The 17535-nt window shown below is 33.4% G+C and overlaps 1 protein-coding gene across 2 annotated transcripts; it reads right to left on the bottom strand.

The window, feature by feature from the left end:
• Positions 1–3780: 3780 nt before the first annotated feature.
• LOC147387601 (transmembrane E3 ubiquitin-protein ligase FLY2-like) lies at positions 3781–17535 on the bottom strand. 2 transcript variants are annotated; one of them, XM_086420646.1, is made up of 15 exons: positions 17066–17535; positions 14959–15028; positions 13025–13152; positions 12331–12443; positions 9999–10059; positions 9503–9569; positions 9346–9423; positions 7873–8030; positions 7557–7616; positions 7046–7139; positions 6372–6539; positions 5909–6237; positions 4547–4663; positions 4286–4462; positions 3781–4161 (listed from the first exon to the last, which is right to left on the bottom strand). In XM_086420646.1, the coding sequence occupies exons 1-14, from the start codon at positions 17231–17233 to the stop codon at positions 4361–4363; spliced, it is 1713 nt and encodes a 570-aa protein (XP_086276772.1). In that variant the 5' UTR covers positions 17234–17535; the 3' UTR covers positions 3781–4161; positions 4286–4360. The 2 variants fall into 2 exon arrangements, with proteins under 2 accessions (XP_086276772.1, XP_086276774.1); XM_086420648.1 differs by having other exon boundaries at positions 9999–10056; positions 17066–17519.

The following is a 17535-nucleotide window of genomic DNA, read 5'->3' as shown; positions in this document are numbered from 1 at the left end:
TCAAAGAACTGCAAATAAAAATGAGTTCAATAATTTAAGTTAGAAGAAAAAGAAGAAATAAAAAATAAACAAAAACTTGAGCAGTGCTCAAAAGTGCAACCTCTTTGTACCCAATGACCAGTTCTAGAGGATGCGTCGGATGGAATGTACACGAATTAAAAATTTTTCCATTAAGCATAGGTGATTGACACATTCCCCTGTTGCAACACTCAAATACACGCACTAATCGATCCAATGTATTTTCCACGCGCATCCCAACACAGTTAAATGAATTTTTGTTGTGTCTCTAAAAAGAAATTATTTGATCGCATGAGTTTCAAGGTTTCATTGAAAATTTAACAAAATAATATAGGCATACTTTGTCGATCTACATACTTTTAAGCATAGTATTTTTTAATGATATCGTCAATGTTGATGACGTTAAATCATTCTGTGATATGGTAGCCAAAAGCTGGCGATCCTTTGGCTTAAATCTGGCTTTAGTGGCTGGACAACCCGAGAAAAACTGTGGTATATGCAAAAATAAATAAATAAATAAAAATTAATGTGAATTACAACAACAAAAAATCATTTACTTAAAATCATCCAATTAATTAATTGTTTACAATACAACCAATGATTTATGCACACACAAAAAAATGAAATATTACATCTAATATATCGGTGCATCTGCACTGTCAGAGATCCCATAGCCTAACTTGGCAATTCATATCGGATGAGCTTAGAAAATCCACGTCCTTGGAATGAAAATCCAAGGAAAGGACGTGTAGATGTCCGAAAAGCTTCTCCGACGATTCTGTAGCTGCAATACATACACGAAAACAGATCATCAACACACTTCCTGGGTCAGTATTTTTCCAGTTTTACTATAAAAAATTAGCAAAGAAGAATCAGTGCTGAATATATCTTGAAGAAAGAATTATTTCATATGTTGTGTTCAGTATTTCTAACTTGTATGAACCATATCTATGGAAGGAATGAGTAATAGAGGAGTGTTTGATGAAAGAGATCTATTGAGGATGATAACAGAAGATATTTGGGTGTGTATGATGATGTACAGATTGGAGCTATAGCTACAACACTGATTGGATCTATTCAGTATTTTTCTGTTTTGCTAGATCTAAATTTTCTTCTTAGTGATTTAAAATCCATTCTTATGGATCATCTGTGTCGTAACAACCTAAGGTTGTAACCATGGTTCAAGAACGTAAGTTCTGAGGGTGAATCTCATCGACTTCTTGAGATTAAAGAGGACGAGATCTACCTACGTCTTCCTGTGGATAGTTTCTCTTACTTATGCACATAAGTCCTCTCGATCGATCTATGGTTCTGAAGTTGCACATTAGTCCTCTCATCGAAGAACCTCTTCAAACGAAAATATACCTCCTTGCGCGAGGGAGTTAGAGGCATATCCGGGTACAGAATGCAATTTGGACATTATGTCTTCAAATGAAAAGATACCTCCTTGCCCAAGGGAGTTAAGAGGCATATCTGGGTACAGAATGCAATGTGGACATCATGTGTCTTGAGGGAGATTTTTTTTTTTTCCACTCTTTAAGTTTAATGCAGATCGTCAATCTGTTTGTAGAGCTGGATTATGAAGATAGGGAGATAGAGGAGGAGCCATATCCAACAACCTCAATGTCGGGAAGATCCTGAGTGAGAGACACTCGTTTTGAAGAGAATGTAAATCAATAAATAAGCGCTAATCTAATTTTAGATAAACCGGAGAAACCAAATTGTTTCGTAGTATTTACTAAACTATTATATAATATATTGAACCACAAAAATAGTTAATAAAGATTGTAATCCCAAGATTGACATAGAACATTTAACAACTCAACCACGCAAGTAAAGTTCAGGAGTCACTTTTTGGTATATCATAAAATGAAAAGTTTTACACGTTACCACAATTTATTTAGGAATGTTTGGTATATATTTTAGTTTCCTCCACGATCTCATTTCTTATTCAAACATTTTTTATTACTAAGTTCATTGCATAAAAATCCTACGTAAAGAAGTGAATTATATAATACATAGAAAAAAAAAATGAAATAGATAAATTGTAAATGGAACTACCATAAAAAGTAAATGAAAAATGAACTCTTATGCTACTCATAAAGAAAGTGTTGGAAATGAATTATATGTGAATTTTCCAATAATGAATTTTTCATTGGCTTCTAGAGAGAAATGCTTGTAATGATAAGCTGACTCCCCCTCTACTCTCCTGACGTGGCATGTGCATACAACCATAGATTTTTTTTAATTTTTTTTTTCTTTAGGATACACAACTGCACATCCCCATAAATATGTGCAGTTGTGTATCCAAAGGAAAATCTATGGTTCTATGCACATGCCACATCAGGTGAGTAGAGGGGGAGTCAGAAAATCACGACTCATATTTCATATAACAATGGGATCCGCTATTTATTTCATGTAACAGGACCAACTAAACATTTAAATATTCAAATTTGCATTCTTAGAAAAAATTTAGACATTGTTTTAGCCACACACCAATTTTTTTGAGATTTATAATAATTTTTATAATTTCTTATAATTTTTAATATTTTTACTAAAAATTTGATTTTAATTAATTTTAATAACTAAATGTAATGACTCTTATTGATAATTTAGATATTTTCTTGGTTCCTCATTGATATTTCTGGTATTTATATATATATTGCTATTTATATTGTTTTTATTATACACATTATAAATAATTTAATAAATAATAATAATATATTTGTTGTCTGATATTTATAATAGTTTTATTATTTTAATTAAATAAATTTTAATTAATTTTAATAGATAATATTCTGATTTTTATTATTAACACCTAACCCTAATTTTGGTTACACCATATATCATATAGCACATAAGATTGTCAATGGATCGACTTCGGAACTGATTGGCACTAAATTGGTAAATCCAATAATAAAAATTTTTGGGTGATTCAGTTGTGCCACCCGTGTTTTGGTGAATGTTAGAAATACTGTGTTTCGAAACCTACGACATGCTAAAGATCCAAATGCCCTTCAACCTCCCAACCAAAAGTGCTTGTTTTTTCTTCCCAAAACCAATATTCTTCTTGCTCTCTAATTTCCATGGCATAATTTAAAAAAAAAAAAAAAAAATACAATATATTTTCTATTTTATTTTCAATTCATCGTTTTGAACCTAGAATCAATCTTTTGCAGAAAACCCTAGATTTTTCTACTCAAAATCTCACATTCGCCCAAACTTCTATTTGTTTTTCTCCCCAAAACCAGTCATCGTCACGCTCTTCAACCTCTATGATAACTTTAATCCATCCAACTTTGTTTTTATCCATGTTTTCTAACTCATTAAGAGAACCCTAGATTTTTCTACTCAAAATTCCATCCTTGTATACTTCATAAAATCATATTTTGTCTTGAGATTTGAAAGTTGAAGACTTAAAAGGTCAGAGTAGATCCAATCCATGAGTACAGATCAAGTCTGAAAAACTAATCGTTTCAGATTGATCCTAGTCCAACCCAATTAAATTTAACAGAAGAACATATAAAATATAATTTACATCACATACTCAATAAACTATAAAATCAAACACATTATCAAATCGATCCCTATTGGATTTGGAATGGTTGATCCAAATCCTTCATCCGTACCTATAGCTATTGGATCGAAATGATCGGTTTTCAGGTCCGATCCCATCTATTGACAGCCATATTAGCACACTTTTCAAGCCCAAGGATTTTCACTCCTTTGCACACCAAAAATAAGAACATTTTGTAGAATCCCTTATTTTGACAAAATTTGTTTGCTTGTATTCATTCACACCTGGATACAGACCCAAATAACACCCCTCTATAGCTTTGGCAGTAATTCATATTGAAGAAGTGTTGATGCCAAGGCCCATCAAGGTCAGTATTCAAAGACAAACCTGATTCTCCTAACTTTTGGCAAAACCAAAAAGGAGGAAAAAAAAAAAAGGGAATTGCCCCTGTTATTGAAATATCAAAATGTACCTAAACAGTACATGAATCATACAAATAATACAAGATGGGTCATGCAACCTACAAACTGGTGGAGCTGCCTCACAACGGTTCTGAATTGATTGTGTTATATCTCAAGACATCTCAAAGCCGGATTGTATTATGCAAGAAGTGGGTTCTCGCCCACCTGAAAATAGAAATACTAAAAGAAAATTAGACCTTGGAACGGAAAACTGTTTAGGTAACTAAATGCAAGACCTAGTCATACTTAGTTTGATATACCATGAAAATAGTTCCAAATTTAAAATTACCCCAAAAACTAAAATGGGCTGGGCAATGTTTGTAGACTTTCTAAATAATATACAGGTAGAGATGGGAGTATCTGTTTAGGCTGGTGGCAGGGGACGCCGGCATGTTGGGCATTCCATCTTTATATCCATCCACCTTTGTAAACAACCGGAATGGAAGAAATGATCGCATGGGGTCACCTGCAAGAGAATTTGCCGGTTCAATTGATTTCACAGCTCAAAAAAAAAAAAAAAGATTTATCCACGGGAATTACTGAAGAATACCATGCAGTCATTGGATCGTTGAGTAAGATCGATGGCGGTCATGCAAATGACACAGTCGGTGGCATGACTTGTATCATGGTTGAATCTTCGATAGTAGCAATATTTCTCTGGTAGTATCTGTCAGCCAATCATAATATCAAAGTGAGTTTTCGCCAGAGGTAATCAAGGTGTGCTTAGACTGTTAATAGTAGTGTGGTGGGGTGCACTGAAGCATGGTTACTCGACAATTAAACTTATCGTGTGAAATCATCAACGACCAAAGAAAGAGAAGGTAATACAACCATAACTAAATGGACCACAAAATGTGAAACAAAAGGAACTCCATACTTAATGTTTTAGCTGATATAACTGGTTGACTTTGTAAAGGATACCAATGGAGCTGGAGTCAACTACTGACTCATTTCATTGATGACCATGAACCTCACCATCACAAATGAAAAAGCCCCATACAGTTTTTCAATGGTTGATTAGCTATATTATGTGAAGATATAATTACAGAAGATTGTTTTTAGTAAGCATGAAAGTCGAACAGAAACCCTTCACAAATATAATGATAGTTTACCCGAAACTACCGCGAGAGCTTAGAACACAAAGTTATAAAATCGGGGGGCGGTCATTCAAGAAGTACACCCTCAAAGCTATCCATTTACAAATGTAGTTTCTCCACATTAAAGCTGAATAAGATGGCCCAAAGGGGTCCATTCACTTCAAAAGAAGATTAAGCACCAATACAGGATCTTAGTGGTCAAATGTACACTGGCAAACATAGATACTGTGATTTTTAAAAAAAAGAGCTGCTATTGGTACCCCAACTTTTAATTATTACAGCCAAATTTCTTAAATTATTTATCATACCCCAATTAAAGATTAAAACACACTATTCAAGCATTACAAAGGTTTGACTCAAATTATTATCTAAACATTATAACACTTGTTCAAATAATTTCAGTAGTTGTTTACAATTATTATTAGGCTCATATAAAATTCTAAACCCAACAAATAAAAAATCTGGCCAAAAAACAAAAGCTTCTATTGGCACCCCAACTTTTACTTATTCTCAACCATTCACTTATTGTCTTTATTTTTAATTGGGGCGTAATAAGTAAAAGTTGGAGTGCCAATAGCAGCTCTCTTTAAAAAGTAACATCTTCTGAAATGATGGAGATGTACATTAGATGAATTCATGCATCGAGTGTATTTAGCAAAAATGGATGCAGAAGAGCAATAAGGTGAAGAGCGATAAATGGTAAGACCTTGGGAGGTTGTTCTCAAGATCTTAGGTTCAAACCCCTTGAACCCGTACTCATACTAAACAAACAAAAAATAGCTTGCTCAGCACAAAAAAAAAGGTGAAATTTTAACCTGACGAGGAATGAAACAACGAGATCCAAGATAATGTTGAAGAAGAAGAATTGATGCTTGTAGTCCCATGAATACCCCCAGACAGATGCACCAATTCTTGTCATTCTCAATGCGCATGAAGTTGTTTGGACAACCAAAGACATATAATGGGATTGCCATCCGAGTGACCGTCATGCCTAATATGTATTGAGGATGCAACGGTTTTCTTGAATCACGTAAAACATTAGTGACTATTTGAGGAATCCAAAAGGAGTACATAATGAGAAGAATAGGCCGCAGAAAGTTATGAAGCTCATACATGACTAATATGCCTCCCAAAAGAATCCCATCTGTAAATAATTGCTTTGGTGTTAGTAAAACGTTCACAACAAACCATTATCTCATTAAAGAAACCGATACTTTTTTTTCTCAGAAGAAATGATTGTAAATGAAACCTACAAGCAGGTAATATAAGATTACTTACAGAAACGACTGTATAGAACTGAAAGCTCACGCCTCATTATCTCCCAACCTTCTCCATTATTCAAGGGCCTGTTTGCCTTCCATATTGCGAGTAGATATCTCATCTCAAAAATGGAGAAGACAACGAATTTGAAAAAGGCAGCTGTAGCAAAAGCATTAAAAAGGGATTCTGTATGCAAACATCAGCCGCAATGTGTATCGTTAATTAGTTAATGTTTTAGGACCAGATAAGTATATCAGTTGAAAAAGGAACGCAAAGAATAAGACCACAATAAGTGTGCACATTATTCTAAATGGTCGTTTATTGTGAGAGAATGATTTATTACTTATAAGCAGGTCTTCATATTTTATCATTCCCTAAGATATCAATGAATTCTTACGATTCCATTATTTCAAAAATATTTCCATCATTTGCAAAAAATTTACAACAATTCCAAATAGCTTAAAAATAAATATTCCCTTTTCCGAGACAACAAAAACCCAAAACTTAAAACTGTAGTGTCAAATTATATCCCAAAACTCTTGTGTCCTAAAACTGAAAGATAATCTTGTACAAAAACTAAACAAAAAAGTTGACAACAAAAATGTCAAATGGCATGGAGGAACACACTACACATGGAGATTAAAAACCTCTGTACTTTAAACACATTGATACTAAGATTTTTCAAAACTTACCAACTAATATTCCTGCAGTTAGATGTAAAAGACAAAGATAAGCATCCATGATGGCTTGTTGCCCAATCACTAAAATTGAAACTTTAGCCGCGCCCTGGCAACAGTAAATGACATACTATCATCAGAAATAATTACAAGAAATGGGAAGAAAAAAAAAGGAACCATACCAAATGTAGTATTCACTATGCACAACAATATAATCATTCTGCCAAGACAGATGGGCTGGAATATCTAACAGTTCTTCTTACACATTTTTTTTACTTGGGTCTTGCGGGGCCCACATTGAGGTGTACCAAGTGAAGTTTTTTGGTGAGGATGATCTCGTCATGATGGAGATCGTCCTCACAATAAGTAGCCCACTCTGAAACTTGTGACCCAAGATCAACCTCACAAAAAAACAGTCTAATGGAGAAAAAAAAAAGACTGATGAAAAAACACATGATCCCGAATGTTAAAACACGAAATCCAACCATTGTCTAAATAAGGAAAACAGAGAAAATAAAGGACTTACAGATTGAGTATTGCTATGTTCCATTTGTCGAATTAACAGAAGAACTTGAAGGAAAGAGATCTGATGTATGAATATGTTAAGGAATCCACCTAAAATGAAATGATAGTGGTGCAACAATGAAGTCATGAGATGTATTTAATAGCTCCTTAATTGGATAATTCGCCTTAGGATTTTCTTAGCTTCTTGGTTTTGATCTTGTAATTTGGGAATTCATTTCCTCCCTGTTTAACTTTTCTGTTTCTATATTAACAAAATTATCTTTGTCACAGATAGGGGTAAAAAAGAAAGTCATAGGAGTCATGAATATGAAGGATACAAAGGTGACCATTAAGGTATAGTTGACTGCTTTGTTGTAGTAAACCTCAATGTTGACAGAAGTAGCATTTAACATCATAGGTGAGAAACACTCTCCATTATCGTCCACAGAAGGACTCTCCATTAATCCTTCCAATTGATAACGATCACGATCTCCATCTGATAGTGGATAATAAGCACCTTAGCAACTTTAAATAAGTATATGATCAGCTCATTGTTGTGGACAATGACATAGAAGATTACAAGGATTAGAAATATGAGTAACAAATGCTCCACATTGCAAGGGCACTGAATGGGAATATGAAAATTGTGGTCAAACGCATTTTTTGTGTTGGTGCAAAAATGGAGTTAGACATGCCAAAAAGTTCATGAACAACACAAAAGTTGTATACCATAAAAAATAAAAAATAAATAAAAAATAAAAAGTCCTCACAAAAATGCCATAACATAAGAAAACTGAGGTGTTCTCAAGTTCTTTTCAACATATCAACCAAAAGTGCACATCATAAGCATTTAACAAGGTAACTGCAGTTTTTAAACTCCAATGACATGACTCACTTTGAAAAGGAAGCAGGAAAACTAAAGTGAAATTAACAAGAGAAAGATTTTCCTTTAGGCTGTCATCTGAGTTAAAAACTAAATCAAATGATGAAGAATTAGGCCCTAAGAGTTTACTAGGATACGGACATAACCTCAGTAATGTTTTCCAAGATAGTGAATCTTTCAGCTAGAGTATGAATTTGAATTTGAAGGTCATGCTGATCAAAAACGTGGTTGTTACTATATGGGCCTATCTTTTATGAACAAAGGACAAAAAAGTGCAGGTTTCAGATGGAAAATTAAAGTTTGATTCCTAATGTAATAGCATTGGATGTTTTGTGCACAAAGATATCACAAGGTTGCATCAAGTTCCAAAGTATAAGCAAACCAGTTGAGCTAAACACATCATGCCTAGGTAAAACTAAGAAATTGTTACTTCTATTATATGACTCAGCTGTTAGATGGATAACTGATATTAGAAGGTTATTAGGCTGAAATGGATATTTTATGACTCAAATTAAGAGTACCATTTTTAACTTATGCATTTAATTTTGAAAATCAACAAGCTGTATTATTTGTTAAAGAAGATGAGTACAAAGGTTAGGGAAGAGAATTCCCACACTAATCTATCTATTTACGATATCTTTTATTGCAATAACCCCGAACCTGTTTTCCTTAGTGTATGGAAAAGATAATATAGTTCATCCACTAACCAATTCCTTAATGTGGTCACTAGCCTTCGAAGATTCATCTTCATACGCACTCATTCAAAGGATACTGAAGGTAGTACTTAAAAAAAATAACAAAATGTTACTAACGATGAATAATAAAGTGTATTAGAAACACTGTTATATGAAGAACTAATGGAGAAAAAGATCATTGACATTTTTGAGACAAGAAAAAAAGAAATTATAGATTGATTGAAGTTGATTACCATATTGGGTGGATGAGACACGTGAAATCTGAGCTGCAATTTCTAAATTACAGTGTTTCTCCACGTCATAAGTAGGTGCTACAATAAGAAAGGATAAAAATCATTAAATAATAATGTCAGGATCATTGTTTGGTCAAAGAGTAGTAGAAAAAATTACAATTTTTCCTCTTCCAAATCCTTTCTCGGGGAGACTCTTGAAACACCTGAGATGAGAAAACTCCAAGCTGTTCAAAGTAAGAAAGCATATGTCAGTCCCACTAGTCATTAAAGATAATTTACAACATGAAAAAAAATTACTAGAAAATTGTGAAAATCCATCACACCCTCAAATGCAACTACAAACAATTACAGATACCAATGGACTAGATCTGGATGGAAACATGTCCATCACCGACCCAGGTTACAATCATAGACATGAAGCACGAGTTCTAGATGGCCTTGAAAAAATATGGCCCATGGCCGGATTTGAAAAACGGTCAGGCCAGAAGATTCAAGTGCAGGCATAGCAGTGGGCAAAGACTAGCACATGACCAACTAGACGATAAACTAACCCAAAATTACGATGGTACAACCACCTTATGGTATCTACTTATGGAATCACCATAAACATTTGTGCAAATACAAGTCAAACAAATTGAAGTATTGATTAATACCAAATGATATGGACTGGATAAAATGTAATCATCTTCTTGGCCTGGCTCTCCATCTTTCCTGCTACAAAATAATAAAACTTAGGTTTGTGATTGCTCTAAAATTGGGCTGCTGAATAAGAAGGCATGTCAATCTGACATGTCAGCGTACACAATACATAAGATGGATCAGATAAAAAGTGAACTAAAAATACAATGTTAAATTCAAAAACCTTAAAGCACCAATTTTATTTTATTTATTGAATAAATGTGTGAAACTTTCAGGAAAGAAATAACCGGATATAATGCACCATAGAAAATTTAGAAGCGCGGTAAAACAAACAACAATGGAGTTTCAAAAACATATATTAAGCAAAGTCTTAAAGTTCATCTCATACAAAAAGTAAATAAAAATCTTTATAAGCAACATTAAAACAGAAATGGCCAGCATTTTATATTTTACTGTAACTTATCTTGGGATATGAATAGATTAAAAAAAAAGGACAAAAAAAGAAAAGAATAAGGTGATCCAATTCTATGTTGAATGAATTTTTTGAACTTCGGTAGACATGTATCAGCTTCCACACAACATCAGATTTTGGTGCAAAACTTCCCAATTCCTTTAACCAATTCTGGTATATAAAGACAATATAATATTTTCAAAAAATTACCAAGTTTCAGAATCCTATCTTAGTATTTTTTTTTTTTTTTCTAGGTTCATACAAAATGAATTATGTGACCAAGTTGACTTCTGTAATTCCAACCCAGAACCCATTGTGGTTCTTAATCCTATCAGTATATAAAGACAACAAAATATTATTGAATTTAAGAATCCTATATTAGTATTTTATGGGGATCATATAAAATAAACTACATGACCATGCTGACTTCAGTCACTCCTACTTACATACATGAATCACAAATTCAGTGACAATGAGAAAAGACGAAAGGGGAAAAGGAGAATGACAAGAAGTGAAATCAATAGTGTTCATGAAGGACCCAAACAAAGCACCTATTTAAACCGGAAAAACATTGTCTAAACAGCCACCGGATCTTTCCGAAATAAACAAGCATGCCACAAGAGTTACCCATCGCTTTTCTAAAGAACTGTAATTTTGGGAGCCTTCTCGTCCCATTCGCAGCATGTGAAAATGGCATCAAAATTACGCATCAAAATGCCTAATTATGTAATGAACTTGATCATGAAAACCAAGACTAGCAATGGACAAGAACTGGTAAGGAGAAACAAATTGTAGGTAACCAAAGCCATATTAAAAGCATTAAGCACATCAATAAACACGCCAAAATCAAAGATGCTCTACATTTCTAAAGAACTGAAATAAAAAATGTTATATAACAAAGGTACTGTGGGGTTAAAAATACAATTGTATCTCTGTGATACATGTATCACCTTGAGATAGGAGATGAATAATATTTTTCTAGGGCAAGATAAGAGATGATTACCTTTTTTTTTTCATTTTTTTCTTTTTTTAAAAAGATAAGAGATGATTGACTTTTCTAGTGACACCAAGATGAATGGTCAGTTGTGCGAGAGACAATGTGCCATAGAGGTTGGGACAAATCATAACACATCAGATACGTAACAAGATGTGGAGCAAAAAAGATGCATGTTCAATCCAATTGAGAAAGGATTCAATGATCCCAAGAAAAAAAGGAGAAACACATGATTGAAATCATTTACTTAGACTCCTAAATAAAAAAGGAACTTGCCAAAAGGATAAAGAATTATAAATAAAGGAAGAATGAACATAGATGATTCATTCAATTCTTGCTAAACATTAGACTGTAAGACTGCTTCCTAACTCAAGCACAGTCTTTAGCAGCTACCCCGCCAACGAGAAGTTGAAGTTCAAAGAGAAGAGAAAGGCCAGGATACTAATGGTTCTTGGCACAGATCTTCAGGTGTGCATATTCCTAGCAAATCGCTCCACAGTTTAACATTGTCTCTCAAATTATTTATTGTCATATCAAGTCCTTATATTTTTATAAATGGGTATAAATGTAAGATATTCCTTTTATGTAGAGTTTGAAGGTTCTAGGAAAATGTTCAAAGAATTGGAGACTACTCCAAAAACTTGTTCCTCTTAGTAAATATATTTCACAAGGTATAAATCCTCATCAACAACCATTGGAGGATTGGACCACATTAAGTGAATCTACAGCCCAATGCAAAAACATCATATAAATAAAAAAAATTTAAAAAAAATCTAACACCAGGGTTCAATCCTATCCATGGATTATTCCAAAAGAAATTTAGTCTCAGTTCCCCATTACAAAGAAAATAAATGTATTTTAAGAATTTTTGACTTGCACAGACAATTTAAAAGAAGTTTACCGGTTGACCACCATCCGAAGTTGTCTAAAAGGCCAAATATATACACCTTCTACTCTCATTTGTGCAGCTCCAACATCATGGTTGTCATATACATCATGGAAAATAATTACCCCCTAGTGCAAATAACATGAAAATGAAAGAATCTTCAGCTACGAAATCAATGGCCACAATCATCGAAGATAAACAGAAAAATCCATTCTATAGGATATATTATTCTAAAAGGAACAATGCAAGTTGTATATGTTATTCTGAGCAAGAAAAACAAGCCTACAATAAGTTGTTGATTATTCTAAGAATTCCTGTTTTGCATACTTGTTAATAGATTGAGCTATAGCAAAGATGAGGATTGCTTGTATATGGTTTTTGATCAAAAACAACTTGGAAGAGTCAAAATCAAGATCAAAAGCTCCCCACCCTAAACAAGCAAACAGACCTATTAAATTACTTAAAATAAGTACCTCAAACCTATTTCATTCAATGACTAGAGTATAATAATGGCCTCAAACTATTCTTCAAATCTGACACATGTGCATGAATCCAGATATTTATGTAGTCTAATGTTTAATGTAAATTATCTTTTAATAGAAGAATAAAGAAAAAACAATCAAGTGAATGCCATTTTGCCTCTTTTTTTGCTAGGCACATTTTGCCTTTTAAATGACCATCACCAATAAATTCTCAACAGCCTTCTCACCTGGACATAATGCACACCAGTTATCTTTGTAGGAGTACTAGCCAATTCAAAGACAGCAATGCCATTAGATTTCTCGAAATCTGGAAACCAGGAAGTGCCATTGGTGGAATCTCGGAAGCTCCAAGTCCCTGCACCTCAGAGGATGACAAGACCCAATAAGTACATCAGATTGGCTGTATGTGATACCATTTGAGTAAATAAACTTTAGAAATCCGGACCTTTAAGGGAGGCACATGCCTTTTGGGTACCTTTGACTAGCATATACCTTATGGTGATTGTGGAATTTCTTTTTTTTTCCCCCTATTTTTGTATATTATCATTACATAATAGTCCTTATAATAAAGTTGTCCTTGTCATAACATTTGATTGAATGATCCTTAACCATAAATTATATCCTTTCTTTTGGTTCTAATATCCACAAACCCTACTCTATTTGTAACTCCAGCAATATTTGATTCTTCTTCCACTCTTTTTTTGTTTCTTCCGATATTGCTTCTCTCTTATGCCAAACCTAATACTCCGCTTCTTCTTCTAGTCTTGGCATGGTGTTATATTTATTTTTAGTTAATAGTGATTGTTACACTTTAACTGTTGCTTTTTTACTTTCAAGGATTAAAACTTGGAAAATTGGAAGTACAAAACAATGGACGTGGCTTAATTTTGAGTTGATGAGTTTAGATTTTTATTTGGAAAATTAAATTTTGAAATGTGGAAATGTGAATTGCCATAATTTTTCCCTTTTCCTGATTCTTTCTTAATATTCCCTGATATTGGAAATTTTTCTATTTTTCTATTTATCTGTTTTAAAAAAGTCATGAATCTAAGGTTTACGTCTCAAGGCTTTGGCTAGTGAAATGCTTTGCCACACACCTGGGTTTAAAGTGCCGTTTCATTTTGGAATGTTTCGACCAACCAATGCTCAGTCCTAGCCTAAATTGCGCCTAGGCTGATCAGGGTAAGCCCAAATTTTTCTCATTGATACAAACATTACCTTGAGACGAAATTTTGAAGCTTGATTGATATAATGACATTGAGAAGCTTTTTTCTCCAATTTTGTATAAATTTATTTTGTTTGCATGTGTGTATAGAGACATTAGATATAACTTTAGTGCAATCTAACTTATTGTATTCTCAAAATATCGATTTTTACCAATGTGTATCAACAAAAAATTATGATATATTTAAAACAAAATGAATATAAGATACATTGTAATTGTATAACCTAAGCCATGTTTTCTAAACAATATTTATCACTAAAATGCTGGTCCTAATGAATGTTTCGGGAATGTTATGAAAATTCTGAACGTTGCAGAATGTTTCATTCTGTCTCGGGGAATGTTTCGGTTTTTTCCTTGACCAAAGCATTCCTTTGAAATGAAATTTTGAACCATGCTGCACATGTTGGCATTTAAAAACACTGTAATCAGCTCATGACACATTCAAAGTAAATTATCTTCAAAATGTTTCATACTTGTGCACTACAAGATGTCATTGCAGTTCAGAAACCCAAAGAAAAGGGGGAAAGATTGTAATCATTTTGGTACACTTAGCTTGACCATATTCACAAAATTGGTCTCCCTGGACTTATCTCCAGTAAATGAAAATCTGAATAGTGGACAACCAGTGAAATGTTTACTTAGATAAAGCCCTGGCAAACAGAAATACCGGTTGAAGTGGACATTCGATCAGAGCAAACAATGGATCTATCGTGGATGAAAGCAGTAACAAAGGTAACTTGTTTGAGAAGTGAAGAAAAGAAATAAGGAGAAGGCAATACTGGTGGTAAGTTGATGACAAAAAGACCAAGATAAGAGCTTAAAGGAAAATTATCAGAGTCCAGAGTTTTTTGTGTTACTAGTAAACGAAACCTCACCATCCAGTATCAACTATTACAATTTAATGACTGAGATTGTGAAAAATAATAAAAGACAAACCTCTATAGGTTCCTGTTATGTTCCAATCAGTATACGGGCCTAGGTCATCATCTCTCCTAGTAAACAGCCACTGCAAGACCCAATAGCAAGATAAAAAAAAGTCAAAAAAATTTAAATTTTGTAAAACATAATTGTGCTCAATAGGTACAAGCCCAAAAAAAGAGCACCGTAATGGTGCCCAGTGATGGTGTGCAACATGCAATATAAACTAACCAAACATTTTGCATGTACAAAATGTACCGATCAGATATTGTAATTGAAGATTTATCTTCTTATTCTCATATATTCATTTGATACTTTTACATATATGTGTACACATGGCAGGCTCTCCCGCTTCCTAGACTCATAAAATTGCCACATCGTCATTGCCGCTTCTGCAACCAAGATTCCATAACAAATCCTAACCCTTATACCTATTTGCCAGCCCGTTAAAAGCTTAAATTAAAGCATACTACATCCTTGTTCAACCAACCGCAAAAAAAACTAGGTTTCCTACCTCAATTTTGGTGCTAGAGCTAGTTGTTCTGCATCAATTTGGTATTAGAACTATTGGCCCGCATAAATTATTGGGAGCAAATTGTTACATCTCAAAACCACAAAATCCTTTCTAGTTATTTTCCTCATAAGTGGAGCTTTCGGCCTGTTTGACACCCTTCTCTAAGCTTGACAACAACAAAAAAAAAAAGGATGGAGAGAAAAAATGACATGCAAAGTTGTTTTGCACCATATATGATCCAAGACCATCAAAATAAGTTTATAAACACACAGCTAATGACATATTAAGACCTTTAACCAGCCTAAACAAAACTACATTCAATCTGAGATGACAATTAATAACAATCTTTTTTCCAGTAATTTTTTAATTACTAGTTATGTATGCTGAGAAGATTTCTCTGTGAATATATTTAGTTATGTACACTGACAAGATTTCTCTGGGAATGTCTTTTGCATATTCCATCCCATGTTTTTTCAAGATCTAAAAATAACAACAAGAAAGACAAAGTCACCAAATCCGATGACATATTGAAAAATTCGCGATTAAATTGTGACTTTTTTCTACTGATAATATCACAATTTAATCATGATTTTTTCAATAAGTCACGATTTTTACAAACTTCACAATTAAATCGGGCAAGACAAAAAAAAAGGTATTTCTGTATTGTTTAGTAATCTTGGGTGTGTCAACTTGGATAAAATTTTAGCATGCTCATATTCAATCCCAGATTATGCACCAGTAAGAGGAGATAACACTAATGATGATGATGGCAAACATTTTACCTACGAAACGCCAGAGAATGAGGATGAGATTGAATTTGGTGATTTTTTATTTGTTGATGGATCCTAACTTGGATTTATGATTGAAATCTCTTTATATGTTGAACAATATAAATCTTGAATGTGTTGTGAACAATATTAATATGAGATTTGGTGATTTATTATTGTAGTTTTTAACTTGGGATTGATGATATGATATGAGAACACCACTTAATAGGAATAATTACACGACCATAATCTTAGCCCAATTTCCCATTGCCGACTTATTTCCCAAACCCCATTGGTGACTATGGTTAAACTTACAGGACCAATAATAATAATAATATGTCACTTGAGATTGACTACAATGAGTGGCAAGGGAGGTGTGACAACGAAACATCTTACCGCACTACTTGGGCTTGGTGGTCGACTACCTAGCCAACATAGCTGTCTTCCTGGCAATGCTCTATAAACAACTTTATATCCAAAATGCCCTAACAACTTTGGTCTCAAAGTCTTTGAATGTGTGTAACTTCCAGATATTAAACAAGATAACTTCTTGGTATTGAATTAAACTAAAAGAGTAACAAAAACAGTGATTAATTGATCAGTTCTCCTATAATGTTTCATTTTTAGAACAAATTTCCTCAAAAACACACAATTTTGAATCAAACCTTAACTTTTTATCCTAAAAATTAAATTTTTAAGATTCAAGAACACAAACTAACACATCAAATTCCATAAAATAAAAAAAAAAAAAAGAGGGGTTTCTTCAAAATAACACATAATCTTTACATAAATAACATCTACGATTCCAATAAACAAAAGAGAAGATAAAGAAATGCAAACTAACCTCATTGCCCCACGATTGAGTCCCCTCTCGCAGAGGTCTCAAACCCGAAACCGATCGAAACAAACAGATACCAAAAACTAAACCCAATATCGAAGAAACTCCTCTTATCTTCCTCATATCAAAACACGATTCTGATACAGAATTCAACTCCAAATTACCTGTAAACATATCGGTTCGACTTCAAACTTATCTCTAATAAGAATCGAAGAAAACCAGTTGAAGAAACTAAAACCCATTAGAGGTTGAAGAAGAGACGGTTGCTTCAAGACGATTCAACCATTTGAGGTGACTTACAACCAGCGATCGAAGAGAAGAAAATGAGAGCTTAACAAACGATTCTACTTAAACCAAACCAAACCAAATTACCCACACAACCAACACAGCTACACCTCCAACTCCACCAGTTCTATTAAATATTAAATATTAAATATTTGACGGTGAGATAAAACCCAAATTTATATTTATTTATT

Source organism: Akebia trifoliata, chromosome 13 (assembly GCF_017979445.1).
Source record: "Akebia trifoliata isolate Shusen 1 chromosome 13, ASM1797944v1, whole genome shotgun sequence".
NCBI lineage: Eukaryota > Viridiplantae > Streptophyta > Magnoliopsida > Ranunculales > Lardizabalaceae > Akebia > Akebia trifoliata.
Note: the sequence above shows the minus strand (reverse complement) of the source record. Positions and strands in the feature narration are given on the sequence as shown.

Excerpts from the sequence above, each read along its gene's own strand:
- LOC147387601 (XM_086420646.1), bottom strand. The coding sequence starts at position 17,233 with ATGTTTACAGGTAATTTGGAGTTGAATTCTGTATCAGAATCGTGTTTT. Across the intron at positions 15,029-17,065 it reads CTCAATCGTGGGGCAATGAG|TGGCTGTTTACTAGGAGAGA; the intron begins GTTAGTTTGCAT and ends TGGGTCTTGCAG. Across the intron at positions 13,153-14,958 it reads CATAACAGGAACCTATAGAG|GGACTTGGAGCTTCCGAGAT; the intron begins GTTTGTCTTTTA and ends TCTGAGGTGCAG.